Source organism: Anoplopoma fimbria, chromosome 17 (genome assembly GCF_027596085.1).
Source record: "Anoplopoma fimbria isolate UVic2021 breed Golden Eagle Sablefish chromosome 17, Afim_UVic_2022, whole genome shotgun sequence".
NCBI lineage: Eukaryota > Metazoa > Chordata > Actinopteri > Perciformes > Anoplopomatidae > Anoplopoma > Anoplopoma fimbria.
Genome location: NC_072465.1, coordinates 3,357,445 through 3,377,589, shown reverse-complemented (window position 1 = coordinate 3,377,589; position 20,145 = coordinate 3,357,445). Strand labels below are relative to the sequence as shown.

At 38.7% G+C, this 20,145-nt stretch overlaps 2 protein-coding genes across 3 annotated transcripts; one reads left to right on the top strand and one right to left on the bottom strand.

Moving 5' to 3' along the window:
• Positions 1 to 960: 960 nt before the first annotated feature.
• On the bottom strand, positions 961 to 17,338 carry stx18 (syntaxin 18). Its single transcript, XM_054616923.1, has 11 exons — positions 16,977 to 17,338; positions 6,754 to 6,821; positions 4,884 to 4,999; positions 4,604 to 4,681; positions 4,312 to 4,378; positions 4,130 to 4,221; positions 2,935 to 3,026; positions 2,495 to 2,553; positions 1,977 to 2,046; positions 1,802 to 1,882; positions 961 to 1,704 (listed from the first exon to the last, which is right to left on the bottom strand). The coding sequence occupies exons 1-11, from the start codon at positions 17,199 to 17,201 to the stop codon at positions 1,609 to 1,611; spliced, it is 1,044 nt and encodes a 347-aa protein (XP_054472898.1). The 5' UTR covers positions 17,202 to 17,338; the 3' UTR covers positions 961 to 1,608.
• si:dkey-6e2.2 (uncharacterized) lies at positions 17,282 to 19,761 on the top strand. Of its 2 annotated transcripts, none has more exons than XM_054616925.1 (4): positions 17,282 to 17,368; positions 17,592 to 17,893; positions 18,140 to 18,269; positions 18,713 to 19,761. In XM_054616925.1, the coding sequence occupies exons 2-4, from the start codon at positions 17,596 to 17,598 to the stop codon at positions 19,065 to 19,067; spliced, it is 783 nt and encodes a 260-aa protein (XP_054472900.1). In that variant the 5' UTR covers positions 17,282 to 17,368; positions 17,592 to 17,595; the 3' UTR covers positions 19,068 to 19,761. The 2 variants fall into 2 exon arrangements, with proteins under 2 accessions (XP_054472900.1, XP_054472899.1); XM_054616924.1 differs by having other exon boundaries at positions 18,710 to 19,761.
• The last annotated feature ends 384 nt before the right edge of the window (positions 19,762 to 20,145 follow it).

Here is a 20,145-nt window from a genome sequence, read left to right as displayed (position 1 = left end):
TCAAAATATTTTACTGTCATAATATTGTGAATAAATGAGGCTTGACCTGGAGGAAACCTTTTAACCAGCAAAAGAAATGACTATTTGAATTGTTTTGTTTTGACGCAACCCATACGGCTCTCTGCATATAGTGCTGTTAAGAAGTTTTTAGTATTTGATGCATCAAGTCTTTTCAACCAGCATTAATGATTGTCTCCATTTATTTGAACTCTTTGTGAACACCATGTGCTTTTCTTTGCTGGCCACTTAATGGTTACTTTTCATAGCATACATTTTATGCTACTGTATTGAATGTTTTTGCATTGCTAGTGAAGACACTGTATTGTGCAATGCTTTGCATTGATTAATGTCACCATAGATGGCTGTTGGTAGCCATCACAGACATTAGACTTAGGTTGATGTAGTGGAACAATCTGACAGTAGTCGCTTGTCCTGTTGCTTTTTTCTGCGTTTGTCATTTAACTTAAACTGTCACAAATAATGTACCTTTTTCAAACAATGTAACGATTTCCATTGAAGTGCATTTGCTACATAAAAAATGTTGAATGAAAAACTGAAATAAAGTGCCCACATTTCACACCAACATCGAAGTGGAATGCATATGTGAATAAGAACATTTTCATGAACTATATAAAGAGTAAATCTTGTCAGTGATGCTGAAACTCCCTCAGTGCAGAACATAAATACAGTTAACAGCTCCAGCTCCCTTGAGTTAAGATCAAAGAAAAAAATTCTAAGCGCTGTAATGCTTTAACTGGGATATAGGTTAATCCTAATAAACAGATTAGCAGAAATATCAGGAGTCTGTGGGAATCAAATCTCTTGTGGACAGCTTCTTTCTTTAGCTGACATGAAGCAGGGCAGGCTTCGCCTATCTGCTGCTCTTGATGTTATCTGAAAGCTTGACATGAATATGAAATGCAATAACTGTTATAAATTGATACCCTGAAATAAAGAAAGCAGACACAGAATTTAATTTAGGCTATTGCTTAGTTTTACTAGAACGTGAATGGTGTGTCAGTACAGTTATGCTGTGATAGATATCGAATAAATTGCTCTGCTGCTCATAATTGCCTGGAAAGCTGAAAAATTCATCAGGATTTGACAGTGAAGTATAATTTAGTGTCATTGGGGTACACAAATGTATAATCTATTTAAATACTGTACATGACACAGCAAGTTAATGTTATGCCAGTGCGAACAGTATCCTTCAGTCTGTTCCAAAGGAGATCAGAAATCAAAAGGCCAGAGAAGAGTAGTTGCTTCCAATCAAACAATCATCGCTGCTTTTAGTGACAAAGAAAGACCGACTGTCCAGCAATAAACACACATAAATGTGGACAAATTGCCTTAATAGAAGGGCTTTTAAACATTTAAGTCCTGAAAGCACTGGACAAACACTATTAGATAGTTAGTATCATGGAAAGAGCAAACTGCCATGTCCACTTGAACACAGCATCTTCCCAAAGAGCACTTTGTACACCAGGTCCAGCATGGTAAACTGTACATTCAGTCTCAGTGTTGTCATCACGCCTTTATGAGAAAACCAATATGTGCCAGTGCCACACGGTTTCCTGTCGAATATAGAGTCCATGCTGGCTGGTTGTGTTAGCTGTCGTACCAGTCCAGGAAGAGGAGAGAGAAAGAGCACATGACCAGGAAGAACAGGATCCATACGCGGAAGCCAGCGTTGTTTTTGATTGCCTTGTGAAATAAACAAAGTTAATGATTACAGACATTAACCAAAGGAAAACTTAATATAAAATTGTATTCCCCACGCATATTAGATTAGTGATGTTACCTCTCGTATATCCTCATTGCCTTCTTTGACGTTTTCTGTTGCACCCACGACCAGCTGATGAATACTGTCTATCTCCGTTTCCTGACACGCAAAGTGAAACGGACAATGAGTTTAACTTTAACCTCTTCTCGAAATGAAGTATCCAAATGAATGATATTGAAGGAAGTCAGCTCACTTGTTGCAGGACTTTCTCAGCAAAGATCTCCTGCAGTCGAGAGATCTCCACCACCTTCCCCTCGATTTGCCTGAAATGCACAAAAGAAATGCATGAAATATCCCATGAAAATAGAGTGCCTAGCATATTTAAGCACTTCCAGATGGCATTAGTATTACAGGGGCATGCAATTGTCACATTAGGACCATTTTGTCCCAACTTGAACAAACAATGTCATCTGCAAACACCTCTCCTTTGGTTAATCTAATCCTGTATTGATGGACTGTGCTATTTCACACAATTTGCTCTATTTCCGATCCGTTATTTCAATCACTAGGGTGGTGTAAATAATGGGAGGGGAAGAGACATTGTGTAACACATTCACACAAGAGCCTCTCTGGATAACCACCAGTAAATCATTTAAACCTTCACTTCTCTGCTTCACAATACTGATGTATGTACAGAATTAAATTACTGACATCCCCTGCGTGTTGATCAGAACAGAAGGGAAAGTAATGTGTGCACTGAGCTGGACTCACCTCACTTCATCCACCAGGCTGTTCATCTCGCTCACCAACCTCTGGTTCTCCTGCTCAAACTAGACAGAAACACACAATAATGAAACATATTCATCAATTGTGTATGCCACGTTGAGATGCCTAACCTTTTTTAATATGACTTGTGGCTGCATATTACACTTAACCTTAACCACAAACTTCTGAGGAGGTCACTCTGGCAAAAAAGCTAAATTAGCTCAATTGGCTAATTAAAAAGATGAGATTAGATTGTAATATGAACATCAAATAATGTAATTTACACTAAAACCCTCCTCAGTGAAGCGATTAATGTGTGCTTTACAGAGTCCCTGTTCATTTAGAAGACGTCTAAGTATAGCTGTCCTTTCATGAGACATACAAGAATCACACAAATCTACATATATACTGTATGACATGAATAATGAATAATGATGGTGCCTCACCATCTGGATCTCCTCAGGAGAGAGCTCGTCCTCCACTCGGCCCTCCTCCCACAGGTTGACAGGGTTGTCCAGGACCTCTGATACACTCTTCTCTGCAGAAAGGAAAAGGAAAAGATGGAAAAAACTCACTATACGTGTTACATCACTTACTCAGTCTTTCACTTTGTTCATCTGAACCGCTCATAAAGTTGCTAATTATCTTTATAAGAGTAAAATATGACCCTGAGCGGTTATTTCGATGGATTTATGAAAATGGATTGGAGTGCAGAGAGACTTCTCCAAGTAGGAAAATATTACAAAGTACTGCAAAGCATTAATGCAGTTGCAATTATGTGCATTTTGTTTTTGTTGAAAATGAATATAGCAAAAGTTGATTAAAATGTGCAAAATTTATTCTGGATTCTTCAGTTTGTTTCTCTAAAAGCAAAATAAGATTGAGGAAGTAATGCTTAAAAGCAGTGTTTAGGGTTCATTTTATAATCCTGTTAACGGAATACTGACAATGATGACTTTTGGAGGACTTGGAACTTTTATATTGAGAAATCCTATCTTTTGACAGTGAACTGTGAAGTACATCCCTGCATTTTAAGGATTCCCAACACGTGATGGTTCGGACTGCATAAACAGACTGCAGATTAAAAGTTACTGGTTGTGCTTTAATCAAGTACCCGGAATGAATCATCAGGCTTAATGATGCAGAGCTGCTGCAAGGAACCTTTTAAATTAGACGCTGCAGATGAAAGATCGGCCCTGCTGCCTTCATCTGTCTGTTGAAATGTAAATAACGAAGGGAAGCACTTTCATACAATATAAAGAAAGTTGCAGATAATCACTCACCCATCGTTAAGGCGGTACAGACTGCTTTACTGGGATTCTTGCTATAATCCCTTTAACATTGCATTCATGAGCAAATATATCTACTGGTTTAAGATTGTTTTGTTTCACTTTATGATAACATAGTCACTGTGCATTTCCGTCTCTCGTCCCTTCCTTTTTTATTTGAATTTCTTGTCGCACACAGACTGCAAGGAAAAGGGCACTTTACTTGGAACAGAAATAGCAAAATACACAAAAATACCAAACCAGCAGAGAGGAAGTAAGTAAAGCATGAACATGTAGTAGCGGGGTTACTTGTTCCAGTCTTTGCACCGCCACAGAAATAGTTCCCAATGTCTCAGGGGACTTTCTGACTCACCAGGACTTTCCTCCTTGACAGTCTTCTCCTCTGTGGGCTCCACCTCCGGCATTTTCCCCACCTTGATGCGGTGCTCTGGTGCCAGTCTTGACCTGAAAACACAGAACACAGGGTCATGTGAACCAGGAGCAAGTTGTTGAAGTAAATAATAAATGTTGTTAAGGAGGGATGCTTATACTCACAGCCTCTTTTTGTCCACCATTCTCTTAACTCTGATTGCTCTCTGCTCAGAGTACAGCTTACATACTCCTTAAAAAAAAAAAACAAGACGCACATGATGTTCCATGCAGTCCTGTTTGTTGAAATATTGGTTAAATGATTCCAGTTATGCAGCATGCAGCTCATGTTTCTAACTGATGCAACCAGCCAGCTGGGCTCTTACAGCGAATAAACCCCTAAAGAATAACAAATGGATGCATACAAAACACTCCATAGAGCACAAGGTTTGCATTGTAATGAGTTGCATAAACTCACCTCTCAGATACATTTCAATGAGGTCCAGCACAGCCCCTCTGTGCTCCTTTGTCTGGGCTGATATCACTTGCTTCTCCGCTATTTTGACAATAAAACATTATCTTAATACAGACATACATTTGTGTTTGAGTATAGTGCAAAAAAGTAACGACAAATACAAATTCAAGCCCCCTGCTGATTTTCTGAAAGTCAATGCATTATCACCTGTAAGCATGTTTTACATTTCCAATGATATCTCTAAACTAGTTAGTTTTTGCTGCACGGTAAAACAAGCATGCACCTTCATTGCGTAGCTGCTTGATGGCCTCAGAGCAGGTCCTCATGAAGATCTGAGCATCCTGGTCAATTTGGTCTCGTTCATTGTCCGTCATACGGGTTAGATCTGACGAGATGAGACTGTAAAACACACAAGAACAATCACAGTAAGTTTAAATACTTTGCGGGCATGTATCAAAAGCTCAACGTTTGACTGATATCCAAACAAAGGCAGCTTTATCATAAGTGGCCGTAATACTGACAGATACCTCCTCCTCCCTACTATTCATGTCTTACTTCAACCACGTTCTGCACCCTGTTCACATCCATGTCGAAAAGAGACCAATCCCATCATGCACCGGGCAGATGGCAGGCACACCTCTTAACATTAAAGCTTCCACAAATGGGCAAAATACAAGTTTCCCATTCAGCTGAGCTCATGTTTTATTACTTTCAGAGGAAATTGAAACAATCTGAGGAAACCTGCACAAACTTGAGAAGAACATGAAGCTCGACATAGAAATGACCATAATTGGAAATCTAACAGAGGACCTTGCTGTCAGGCAGTGGTGCGTAGTTGAGACTTACTGTCTCCCTCTAGTGGACTTCTAATACTCTTTAAGAACAAACAAATGTTGTATACATATGTAACACATGTAAAGACTTGTGACAACCTATTTGGGTGTAAAGATGGATTTTAAATTACTTAAACTGGTTTAATAAAAATAATTTGTGCAAAAAGTAAGAACTTGAATCATGAATATATATGTATGATAGCACCAGAACTGAAAAATTGTTAGTTGATTGTCAGAAAATTCATCATCAACTATTAAGAAGATTAAATAATCTTTAAAGTAATTTTTCAAGCACAAATACCAAAGTGTTTCTGATTTACATCTGCATAACCTTTGGTATAGAACTGTTGGTTGGAAATAACAATTACATTGGGCTCTGGGAAATTGCAATGGACATTTATCGCATTTTTTTAATGTTTTACTGACAAAACGAGAAAACAATCTCCCGATTAATTGATAATTAAGAGAACCATTCGTTGCAGCCTCCAAATAAAACAAACATGAAAGAACAACGAATCAGTGATAAAAGCTGAACAAGTCATCCTTTACTTATGGTGACTTATGGTTTGTTAAGATACAGCCATAACATGTTAGATTATATTCAAATTGATACTTGGTCTAAGATGATGACCAGCTGCACTAATTTGATAAACATTTGGAAGGGAGTTTAGTTTATATAAAAATGTTTAATTATTCTGTCAGAAAAAGTCAAAGTGAGTGGGAAAACGGAAGTTGATAAGAAAATTGGAACAGGGACGGCTGACTGCAGACGAGACTGGCGTGTATTCCACCACTGATGGTTTCTTGATGGATTTTCCCACCGCTAAATACTGCTGAAATCCACCCACTGACATCTCTAATGTATAGTTAATGTGTTCTGCTGATGCTTTATCAGCAAACCTAACAAAACAGAGGCTACTTCACACACCCACACCTACAGAACCCAGAGGGGGCCATGGAGGGAGGAAGGCCTGGATTAGTCCCAGGGCGTGATTTGTTCTTCACTTGCTCGCAGCTCAATTATTCCAGACAATTAGACTGGAGCCTGCCGCTACAGACCACCCTACTCGCTGCTGACCTTGTGCCAGCAGACAGCGCACACACACACACACACACACACACACACACACACACACACACACCCACACTGGAGACAGATTTGAAGATACCTTCAAGTAGCCCTGACTCCTGACCTTCTCTGAATTTTCTCAGAATCAAAGTGTTTGCCTCTTCAGCCGCCCCCCCTGCAGCCTTGAAGGTTTTTTACCGGCTGCTGTTGTTGATTGTGGTGGATTACTGTGACTGTTTGGCGTGGCTTACCTTCCGGCGCTCACATAATCTTTCCTGTGTTGTAGCAGAAAGTCTTTGAGCTTGGTGATGTTCGAGATCTGCCAAAATAAAGTGAGAAGAAGCATTACTTGATTACCTTCACGTCAATGAGTCTCTTTAAATGCTATGCCTCAGTTGCTCCTTCAAATATGTCAACCATGTCAACACGGCTTAAGAAAGAGTTTTTTAGACTTGTACCAGGAAACTATTTTCGCCCGACTACATTTAGGCAGAGCCAGAGTAAATGTAGCATTTTGTATTTATTGGATGTGACAGGCGACCAATGTCTGTCTGTCTCTGTGAATTCCCAATATTTGCTTTTGACAATTCATCAAGTCAGGGACGTACAAAAATCAAACCTGCAATTTCCTCATCACACATCTCTCATAAATAAAACCATGAGCGGCTGCATACAGAACACTGACAGAACTATCTCTTATAAGCTTTAAATTCATGATCTGTTTCTATTTATCACAGAGAAAATGTAAAAGCGTATGTGTGCACAGGCAAACCAGAGGAAACTTGGTTCAATCCAATATTTGCTCCTGTAATTCGGTCAAATATTAAAAAAGACCAAATTGCTTCCCTGTCCACAGAGCTGTGCTGGCAGGTAACAAGTGGGTGTGAATATGCACACAGCGGGCTCTGTTGGATCCAGAAGAAGACAGAACTCAGACAAGCTAAGGATTGAAAAATGACACAATGAGTCTGACTGTGACAGCGACCCCGGAGCATGGGAGATTATTTTGATAGCATAACGACGCTGTCTTCAGCCTTCAGCTTTTTCACTCTAACAACCTCAATTATCAAATTGCGTTGGCTGTAAGGGGCAGTAACCTGGCACCAGCAGTCCAATAATGTCTCTGAACATTAATTCCTAGCGTCACGGTGACCTGAAGCAGTGTTTTTCGAGCAGTGTTTTTCGACGCAGAAAGAAGGTGTCAAGACAAACAGAGCTGAGCAATTTGTTAGAAATGTAGAACTCCTTCTTTGGTTTAGAAGGTAATTCACTGACGTATGTCACTGCTGTGGGGCACTAACTTAGGCAAGGGCTGTTAAGGCAAGCCGACCCTTGTAATAATACAATTATTTGAGGTCAAGAGTTAATTGTTGTTCAGAGCAGTTGAGCTTAGAGGGAGGTTCAGGGGAGAAGAGAACCTTTATTATGGTTTAAAGTCTTTCAAAATAGTATCCATTATGTAGTGTCTCAGTATATGAGGGCACTTTGAAGCAAAGTCCTGCAAGATTGATAGGATTATCCAACCGTAAAACTACAACCGTACAGCCCAAAGGTCCTGTGTGATAAGTTGGTTTGGAAAAAATAAGCAATTATTAACAAAGTTACTAATTATGTTATGCATTCAGCCATTCCAATATGTATCTTTCAGTAGAGACAAATAACCCATTGGTTGTCGGATGTTTTATTGAGAAATGCTGTTATTTGTGACATCTTAGTGTGATCGTCATTTATCGTCTTCTGTGATCATTTTTATTAGTTATTCATCCATCTCACCTCAAAGATAAAACACTTTAATCTAATCTGAGGTATTTAATGTTATCAAGAGATGAAACAATTAGTCGATTAATCAATTAGCCAATTGACTCAAATTAATTTACAACTATTTTGGTAATTAGTCATTTTTTAAGCAAATATGGCAAACAACCCAAAGTCTCTATCGTCTCAAAAGTGAATTTTTCTCTCCGTTTTTCTTAGTCTATGATGGTGAAGTAAATATTTTTGGTGTCTGGAATTTGCGTCGGAGAAGACAAGAACATTTTATGGGGAACTTGAGATGCTTATTATTTGCTGACATTCTATAAACGATTACTCGTTTAAAAAGAGACAATAATCAGCAGATGAATGGATAATGAAAATAGGCATTCAATTCTTTGCCATAATGTCATTTTGTAAAACTCCTGTGAATTTATTTGTTTGATTATAAAAGGAGACGGAATTTGTCCAGGCGTTTGAGTGCTAAAGATGTGGCAGATTGTAGATTGTCACGATATTTTCTTATTAAACCTCCGACCCCTTTATCTGAGAAAACCAAAATAACCAGGAAAAATACTGTGGAGGCGCATTTTCAGTAATTTTCTGTTTTAGAGATTATCTTTACATTACATTACAGTCATTTAGCAGACGCTTTTATCCAAAGCGACTTACAATCAGTAGTATATTACATATCATTCACCCATTCACACACTGATGACAGGCTACCATGCAAGGTGCCACCATCAGACTCTAACTAACATTCATGCAACATCCAGTCCACACCGATGGCAAGCCTTCAGGAGCAACTTGGGGTTAAGTGTCTTGCCCAAGGACACATCGACTGCCGAAGCCGGGTATCGAACCAGCCGGGTATCTTGGCCTGTCACAAGGTGCATAGAAACCTATATGGCATTACAAATGAATCTTTTACTTTAAACAATATTACTATTCTGCTTTCAATTAGCACTTGGCTTTAGCCCTTTATTTATGTACAAAATACATTTGCCTGCAGAACTCTCTCCCTTGCAATGCACCTTTTTGACCAGCAGGCAGAGCTAGATTCACAGCATTGGGACATCAGACAAAAAAAAAAAAGAAAGAGGTTTTTTTTGTGTGTGTGTGTTGTGGGGGTGCCGGGGAGTGTCAAGAGTGCTGCTTTGGGGGTTGCGCTGTCTCCTGTGTGTATACATTGGGGCTCGGATTCCCAGCACAACCTCAAGGGTTTGCAGGGGGTCAGAGGGATCAATTGCTCTTGTAACTTAAGACCCTAAAGAGCAAGTAATTCCTCAACAATGAGGAAGGGGGTGGCCTTGTGCATGTGGCTCACCGTATATGTGTGTATGTAGCTATCTGCGAGTGTGTGTGCGTGTGAATACGTGCAGCCGCCATAGGTGTGTGTGTGGGGCAGAGCTCGCAGCGACGGCAGAAGGAGACAGTCTGCCGGGCTACATCTAATCTCGTCATCATCAAAGACCCCCACTTTACCTCCTCACTTTCTCCTTTCCCCTGTTTCCCTCCAGCCCCGATTGAGCCCAAACAAACCATCAGGGGGGATTATTATGAGGAAGAAAAGAGAAAAAGGCTTAGCTAGCAGATTTCTAAAGAGCTTGGATGGCTCTTTGTTTTGTTAAATCCAGGTAACTGACAGAATTCGATGATGACTGCCCCGCTTTGGTCTAAGTCCCTGTGTGTCCTGACCGAGGGCTATCCACGCTGACGCCATGCGATGTTGTGTTTCCGTATGTGGGCCCTGATAGAGAGAGGATGCTTCAGTGGAGAAGACTCTGCCACATGCTGATTTTATTATCATGTTTATGTCTGACTCTCTAATGGGTTTAGTTTTTTTCTTCTCACAATATGAACGCTTCAGTCAGCTCCATAAACAAACCAAAAAAGTGCCATCAAAGAAGACTTTTCATTCATCAACGGGGTCTTTGACCCTTTTTGATATGTGCTAAAGTAGTATTACTGTGTTTCATTTTTAGTCTAAGCCGTGGTAAGTAGCGCTTGTATACAGTCTTTGTGTTTGTTCATTTTTGATCAGATCATGCATGGATACAAAATGTCAACTCAAAAAGAAACAAACTTTGAGGCACAACAGTAGTGACATCATATGTTGTATAAAGTATAAATCAGAGACAACAGAATTATCGTGCTGTAAGACTGACGGTGTCACATCTCTTTAAACTCTGTTTGAAAATAATTGAAAGTATTTAAGAAGCAAGAGGTTGCTGCGGTCGTCTGTGTAGGTGACATCACCATTAAGACAGGTCTGTTTTGAAGATTTTAAACTACTTTACTGCATTTTGAAGTACCTAAATCATGGTTCAATAATCAATTTTATAAAAAACAGACGTATTGGTTGGGGAAATCGTGTTTAGCTAACAATAAAAATCTGGACACCACGGTAGACAAAATACATGAATAAAAACAGAAGCAACGTTGAAGGGCATGCGTGACATCAAGTGACAATGTCACAATCAGATAGACAAAGTCGATTTTTAGAAAAGCTAGCATGATTTTAATTAATACTAGTACTGTTTGTGATTCCTGCTATATATTTCTGATTAATTGGGACATGTTTTACAGTCTATTTATCAGGTAAATAAACATACTTCCTCTCACTCAGTGTCTCCATCTAGAATTCATATTCACCAGCATTATTTTTGTATACCGCAATATACAGTTACTGATCTGCTCCAAAACCTCTGTACATCAAGCCTTACTTCCTCTTTTAAAATATAAAATCTGAAATTGCACACAGCAGCAGCGCTGCCAGAGTATCAGCAACCACCTTGTTTTTTCATGCAAGTCAATTGGTTGTTTTAGCTGAGCAGTTACAGCTTTGTTTTATCTTCTTTGAACATAGCAAAGATTTAAAAAAAATTGTATATGCTTCAAATATGCCAATAAATAAATGTGGTTATGGTGTAGTCATGATCCCTATAATTTAGAATCAAATAATAATAATAATTCCTGATAATGGGAATAACAACTGATGCTAGATATAAGGTACTTCAAAAGTACATTTTCTAAGATAAACCAGGATGGGTGACAATAGTAATTGTAAAATGTGCAAAATGAACAACTTTCCTTCTCTATATAATACTTTTTTTTTTTTTTTTTTTTTTTTTTAGGAACTAAAAGCAAAGTGTGTATGCCTGGAAACCAAAGCTATTTCTGCTGTGTTGGATGTCAAGTTAACAACACTGTAACACTCAACCTCATTAAAAACTTGACAACAGGACTTACTGCATCTGCACCTCTGAGGCCGTAACCTTAAACAATGCCTCAAATCTTCTGTAGATGAGTGGTAACCACAAATGGAAAGTAAACAATATTTTTACTGTTTGTTAAGCAACATTATATTTAGTTTCACTTGATGCATTCAATATAAATGTGAAATGACTAAACATAAATCAATACCCCATGTCTTGTTGTACTAACATCTTAATCTAGATTAAAGGAAAACACTAGTCTTTAGGTAGAGGAGCACACATCTGTTGTAGTTTCATGGTTCAGACTCTCTGTGTTTTAAAGTGTCAGGGTCAAGTATGCCGCCTGCTGTCATCTGCATTGGTAGTATTTCAGTGATTGTAAATCCCAATAACTTCAGATTGTGTAATAATAAAGCTTGACAGCATTCTTCAAAAAGCGACAACAGCTGCTGCTTTAGTCTTCCTACATGTTTAAAAGTTTAAATTGAGCCTCGTCTATTGAGCTCAACCACACCTTTGTTCGGCTTAAACTATTTAGTCTGCAGAGGATCTCGTGTCCATTTTATGATTTTGAATTAGACATACATCTGCAAATCTGCATTTCACCACTTTTTCCTCTCTTATTTTCATTTTCATGAATCATGCAAAAGCATTTTGTTGCACGCAGTGAAACAAAATGAAGCTTGTGCTCCGGCCTGACAGGATGCCTCAAAATTCAATTTGCCTGGCTTTCATGGGAAAACAGTGCTGAGATTAGGCCAACTGGTAAAGAGACCTTTTAGCAGCACATTCATCTCAGGGTGATCCCTGCAAATCACTTCCCCATGGCTGAAGTCCTGACTGAGCATAGTTCCGGCTTTGACAGCTGTATGTGAGGACGTTTTTACCTCTGTGCCAAGTTTGTGACTTTTTAAGTGTTTTGGGGTTGGAACTATTATCACACATTTACCCATCCAGCCAAGTTTTTGTAAATAATGTTACATATAATTATAGATTGCACACTTTCACTCAGCTAAAAATATAACAGGTTTCAGCCTTCAAATTTTCTTATGAGAAAACATTACAACAAAGTCAGATTAAGCTTTATATTTACAATGTGGATGACATGAAATAATTACTTTACATTTTTAAGGCTATTTTGTGAGTATTTACGCTGGTAAATTTTAGCTACAGGACTTAGGCTTGATGCTTTTACCCTAAACGTTTTAACTTTGTTAATTGACCAACAATAACTCTTATTTACGAAGAGGGCCAACACAATTTTCAAGACAAATTGGCAGACTTCCCAGCTGTGTCCTTGGATGCGCCCTAGATTCAGTAGAGGTGGTGAGAGAAAGGAGAATGGTGGCTAATCTTTCATCCCTGATGGAGAACATGTCCCACCCCATGCAGGACACTCTAAAAGCACTGGCCTGTCCCTTTAGTGACAGGCTGCTTCTCCCGCGGTGTAGGAAGGTTCCTGCTGCTCACAGACTGCACAATCAACATCATGAAAAATTATAACAATATCAATATTTACCACTGTGCAATAACCAAATATTCTATTCTTTATGTTCTATAATGTGAACTCAACCATCCAGTCTATCTACTACAATTTTAGATTTCAGTTTTTTTACTGTATATTTATCTATTACATCTTTACTTAGTTATTTTTTTATTATTACTTAATTTCCCCCTGTGGGACTAATAGAGGATTTACTTATCTTATCTTAGATTTCCAAACTTGTGCACTTTATTCCCTAAATGATCGACATTAATGCCAACTCGTAAATATAGTGCTCCAACTTCATGACGGCATCAACAGAAACATTAAAGTAATATGACAAACCATTTTAGAGTTTGGTCTCAATCTTTGAGTGTGCCATCGTGATCCCAGTGTATTTCATTGGGGAAATAGTTGACTTTCATGTTCGTATAATAATAATAATAATAAACAGACATTATTTACCCCAAAAACTTAACTTTGAACCCAAATGTTTAAAAACTATTTTGGACTTGGAAACTTGATCATCACTGACAAATACATAAAGTAAACCAAATGCTAACCTAAATGTTTTGAGAATATATAAGCATACTATTTCAATGTGAAAGTTGTCAGAGGGAAGCACCCCCCCTCAATCAGCAAAACATACTTTTAAGTGCTGGCCGATGGCCACACATTTCAGGGTTTCTAAGAAAATACTGTGAGAAGGAGCCAATTTTGGAATACCAATACTGGAGGCACAGTGGGGAGCCAAGCACTATTTTCTACACACAATTTACCAATTTTAAAGTGACCTCTTCCATTTAAACTCGAGAAGGGCAGCATGCTGCGGAGAGAGATGAGGTGAGCGGTGAAATGGAGATCACTGTGCCCCAAACCGACCCCTATGAGGTAAAAGATTCCCCTAACCAAACCCCACCCTGTAAACACTGGCCCTCTTATTAGTCAATCAAGCCCTTTTTTCATTGGCTTGAAAGAAGCTAAATTTCCTTTCTCTTTGAGCTGCTTTTTGAGCGGGAAAAAGACTCATAGGACCGCTGTGTATTTGTCAACTTTGATGTTTTCCCTTCTATTTTTGTGAAGCTTCAGTGGGAACTTGGAGAGTTATGCATGTCTTGAAGGGCACCCACATCTGTTGTGCATTAGGTGCCGGCCGTCAACATTGTTACTGGGGACCTAATTTAATATTTTCTCTGTTTTGATCTTCCACCTTTAATCACTGGCTCTTGGGAGGATCGGCTTTCCCCAAGAAATTGTACGAGAGCCGAAAGAAAATGTTATTGCAGTATGTTTATGGAATCATACATGTGAAGAGGGGACTTGCAGAAAAAATGCTGCCTATGTCAGTCTGTACAGAAAAGAATTGATAGTTGAGTTGTGGGTGGAAACCGCGACATAACTGTAAGCAGTCAGGACATTCCAAGCTCGCAATTTCAATTTCTACAAAAGCTGCTTCACCGAGATGGTTTGAGATTATATCTGCAGCGTGAGGGAGACAGCGGTAGGGGGGAGGAGAGCAGAGGGCAGGCACCACAGGATAGGTTTGGGTTTCTTTGAATCAGCACCACTGCTTTTATTAAACCACCATTTCTAATATCAATGTAACAGAACATAACAAAAACCTAGTTGTGCAGAGCTGCTGAGACCAGACTCATGTTTGCCTCAGACTGATGGTTGGAGACATCAGGTACAACTTAAAGTCCCGACTCCCCGAGGGAAACGTAAAGTGGTTCTTCAAGGTGCCTTTGAAGAGGTTTGTGTTACGATGTGTACGATATTCATGTCAGGCCAAGGACTTCTGGCAGTAGAATCAACTCTCATGACATGGAGTGAAGCCTTGTAGTTCCCAATGATCCATTACCTACTGCCAGCCATTGATGATGTCTCTTAACCTCGATGGAAGAATAAAATTTGAGATGTTTTCAAGAACTAATTAAACACCAATGTAGGCCTATCTGCCAAGTTTTTAAGGTCAAGGTTTAAAACTATGTGACATTTTACATACTAAGCTAAGTCTGTCAACAGAGGGACTGAAATAAAAATGTCCTCGCTGACGATGTAAATACAACCTATAGCTGACCATTTGTCTGAGATTGAAAACCTGTTTTAATTAATTCAGGAGATAATAACAAAAGTCGCCATGTCTTTTTAATCTAAATAGAGTGAGGAGAATGCTCTTCACTAGTTTTATAAGTAATGTTTCGGCTTCCGAAGTCTAGAAGTCTAGATCGCATTGAGCAATTTTCTGTGTTGGTTCAAAGCCCAAAATCTAGCAGTGGCGCTCGGACCTGACAGTTGGCACAAAATATTCTGGACATAAAACTGCTCAGTCTGGCCAGTTGGCCCAATGTTTTTTTTTTTGTTTTTTTTCAACAACTGAGCTTTTGTCTTCCCAGATCTCAAACAGAGCAGTCGTTTAATCCTGAACTGCCCACACTATGAAAGATTTGAAAATTCCTGTAGCCTGACCAAGGTTCAAGTAAAAATAGTGTTTTTTAAGAGTGCTGTGTTATTACAGTTATCTACATCTCTCTGTGTCCATTAGATGACATTTTGGAATTGATTTTTCTTTAAAAGTCCACCTACTTAAGTTAAGTTGCCTCAATGCTTTGTGCATGGGTCCAGATATGAGCTATACAGACAAGCAGCACTGTACACAAAACATGTGACCATTGATTCACATGTGATCAAGATGTAAATATGTGCCAAAAGGGTTGAATAGACCGAACTGTCAGATTTTTAATCTCAAACCATGCCCCATTTGCTTTCTGCAATGCACATTTACGTGTGTTAAAGCCAACAAAAAGGTCCAGCCTCACCAGCAAGAATGACACAGTGAAAGACGGACAAAGGGAGGCCGCTGTGTGTGGCTATGTGGAAAGTTACTCTGTTTTGAACACACAGAATGACAGTTAATCTTGTAAAATACAATTTTTGTTTAGAGAAAACCAGTGCATCACTAAAACACTCAGAGGAAAAGTAATTTCCCTTTAGAGTAGATAACTAACACATTCACGGGGAGAAAATAAGGCTCCGACTGACTGAGTAATATGATTATGGTTTCTAGTTCGAATGAGGGCTCTGAAAAGGATTTAAGGATACTTGGTCAAGACTATAAGGTTAATACTTCTTCTCTATAAAACTGGGAAATTGTTTCTTGGACATGAATAAGATCATAGAACTCATGTTCTGCTGGCAGTCACAAAGGTCATAGCAAGTTATGTTTTGATGTATTTCATTTTGACAGCCTCCTTGAATGCCTTGAACCAATTTACAGCAAATACATTCTGATTGATCAATTTTGGCACCTCAAACACTTTAATGTATGCTGTTATAGGGTGCTATTATGCACGAGGATCTAAATAGGAGGAGGCTTTCTTCAGAACAGCTCAATAATCAGACAACTCAATTATGATAAAGCTCACACGTGTATCAACACATCATCTCCCTCCAACTAAACCTACACAGTTAAACATCAGGATTATATAACTTTGTCAGCTACCAGAGATTTTGTCACACATTTTATACCAAATCAGCTATCCTTTTAATACCTCTGGGTGTATTGGGCAACGTTAGGAATCAATACACATGACTGCTTTATGGCAATACTGGATTTATGTAGGACTCGAACATCAATTTAGTGAAGTGCCATTATTTGTCAGATATCTAATTATTAGATTATATCATCATATCAATAACATAGATTGGGATAGGGGATTGTATCCATATTCCCCACTCCCAACTCAGAAACACTTCACGTTGCATTCAATGAAGTTGTCTAATCATATACTGTATATTTAACTTTACACTGCTGAGACAGGCCTTGCTAAATGGGAACAACATGGTACACATTCATTATTCTAAATTGCTGTACACATTTCATAGGCTTACTGCAAGTTCTACAATACAGCATGAGCAACAATGTCATTAAAACAGCACAGTATTTAGCTGTCATTCACGTAAAGTTAGTTTGTATCGATGCTAGCCCAGTTAGCTAAAGTTAGCTTGAGGAAACACTCACCACTTCTTTCGCCTTCGGTGAGAAGCCAGTCTTGGGTCTGCTCCTCTTGAAAATGTCATCTTTGGCAGAGGAGTCAAAGCCCACTCCTATCGCCTTGTTCCTGGTTTTTACTGTCTTGACACTGGCTTTGAAAAGTAAAGTTATATCCACAGCCATGTCTGTGCAGCTGCAGCGCAGGGACCGCTGTAAACAAACTGACACGTCACCAAGTGACGACGTCATCATCCTGCGACGCTTCGGATTTTCCCTGAGACGGAGAAGAAAGCCTTACATTTCACCTTAAGGTTTTACCGGTTATTATCTAGTGTAGCCCGTACTGTAGCTCATAGTATTTACATCGAGCAAACATCTGACCTGCAATCAAATTACTCCTCGACTTGTTTGGGTTCAAGGTAGCGAAAATCTTAAAAAATAAAAAAAATCTCTTAAATATAATAACTTAAGATAAAAAAAATACTTAAGTTAAGGATTTGCCTTTCAGTTAGATTTTCATGTTTAATAGTATTGTTACATTTGGTCGTGTTGCATTGTCTGCACTGTGTCTAATCGCTTTAAGGACACAAAGGGCAAATGTAGGCTGGAGACAGATAATCACATTGTGTCCGTCATTTCCAGAATAATGCCCCTGCAACTTCTTGAAGGGATGTCCACCAGGAAGCGGAGACCTAACTGGACAGACCAGGAGTGTCTTCTTCTTGCTCAGTTAATGCGGGAGAGGAAAGAGATAATCAGAGGGAAGTGCACCACTGGTGTTTCAGTACATGATAAAAGGCAAGCCTGGGAGGAAATAGCCCAATCCATCAACACTGCCTTTCCACAGATTCAGCGTACAGTTTCTGACTGTAACAAAAAGTGGGAAAATCTGCTGGCAAAGTCCAGGGAGGAGATCAAACGACAGAGAAGACAAGTGGGCATAGGTAAGGAAAATCTGCTGTTTGTTAGCAAGAAAAAAGTATTCTGCTCAGTATTATAAAATCTGCCACCCTAAGACTGGTGAAACATCACCTTGAAGGTGGCTATGTCGTGATGGCTGCAGAAAAATACATTTTAAATTAAGAACCTTGAGAAATAAATAAGCTAATCCACATCATCCCTTTTTCAGTTGAATATATAGTATTATATTTATTATAAATTAATGCATGACATGATTTTTTTTTTCATAGAAGGCCTGTCCGTTGAACAGTTCAGTACTGTGACTCAGGTGGTGCTTTCTGTGATGAACATCTCAGACATGCTGCTACACGATAGAGAAGATTCTTCAATCTCTGCGTTGGTGGACACTCAACAAAACAGGTGATACATTTTTTTATTTGGTGGTTATTTTATTTGCTTCGACTGAAACAAATCATAACTTTTTATATAGTAATTTATTGAAAATATGTAATTGAGATTTGCTTACCCCAATTACAAAACAAGCATACAGTATTTTCCCACTTACTTCAACTTAATGTCCTGGTTACATTTGTGTTATCCACAAACCTCACTGTGTACAGTTTTTAGTGGAACTTTGTAACTAATATATAGTGAAAACTGTTCACAGTGAGCTCTGTGAATTATTTAGAGTAACAGGAATATTCAGAGGTGTAATTTCAGAACCTGGATAAATAAAACTAAACAACAAAAGGCAAATGAGAAAATATACATATTTTTTTTGTAATTTGTATGAACCAGCCACTTTAAGGATAAAAGGCATGTTAATGTCAAACGTTATCATTTACAAGCTTTTTTTTCAGCAGTGACGAAGATGGAAATGAGCACAGCATAGATGAGAAATTCACAATCAAACATCCACTAAGAAAGATTGAGCTCTCCACATATCCGGATCCATCCACTTCTCCAGCAGAACAAAAAATGACTGATTTTTTTAACGCTCATCATGCTGCTGGCCTTGCTGCTTCTGCAGAACACCTACATACTCCCTGCTCTTCTTCTCCATCGGCAGTGCACTGCACAACTTTGCAAGAGCGAATGGATTTGGAAATGTCTGTGCTGAGAAGACAAGAGGCAGTCCTCAAGCTGCAAGAGGAATATTACACACTGAAAATTAAGCTTATGAAAAAGCAAACGGAACAGCCACTTTTAAATGACTGAAGTAGTTTTAGAGAATAACCTGTTGTTCCTGCAGGATATTATCAATTGCAGCTTTGAATATAGTCTTAACATACAAGTCTCGATAAAATCAATATTACTCAAGAATAAAGTGGTGTGTTTTTGAGGGGCCTGCTAAGCATCGTTACTTAGTAGCAAACCCACTACTTGTTTGAGAATATTTCAGTTAACTTTAGAATGTATGGTCCTTGTGTTAGGGCCATATTGCTAAGACGCACACAATATTTTTAAAATATAACCATAGTGTGAGGAGAACATATGACACATTCACAAAAGTTCACCCAACCCTGTTTATTTTAACTGCGGAATTACAGTTGTAACATTTTTAAATTCATGAAATCAAAGTTATTCTTCGTAGGAAGTATAAACGAGTTTAGTTTATCTGGCAGGGAAGTCCAACTCGTATGTATAGTTTTACACTGGGAGAAATGTAGTTTATTTACTGATTCATGCCATTTAGTCCTAAGTGCGAATTTGGAAGCTGTAAATGTTTGACATGTACCAATATACATATTTATGAAAACTGAACTCGGTCATGCCAATGTAAGTAAAGCTACAATAATGTCCTGTCTAGACAAATGTAGTAATTTGTGTGTAATATTTCTCATAAATCCGTTTATTTGTAAGTGATGGGAGTTGGCACCCAGATGTAAGCAGTGAGGCCCAGAGTGTTGAATAAAAGTCTGTTATTTGCTGTGTGGTTTGCTCATTTCCTTTGTTAGTGTTTTGCCAGACTGTGTTACAACTGAGTGCTGCGACTGTCTCTCATTTTCGGCCGCCTCAGCATTAACTCATCGTCATTTTTTTTCATTCACTTTTTTTTGCTTCGACTGTGGAAAGAGAACAGCTTTTTGAGGACTAAGGTTACGGGCACAAAATGCCACGGCTACATTAGTTATACTTAATGTGTTGATATGAGGACTCTAACGGAGCATTAAAGTTTCTTAACTTTTATCTTACCACGGGATAGACGCACTAATAGAGCTTGCTGCACGCATGTGCTGTACTGGGATAGAAAGGCAAAGAGTGACAGGCTGCTACTTACCAACTGATTTTATGT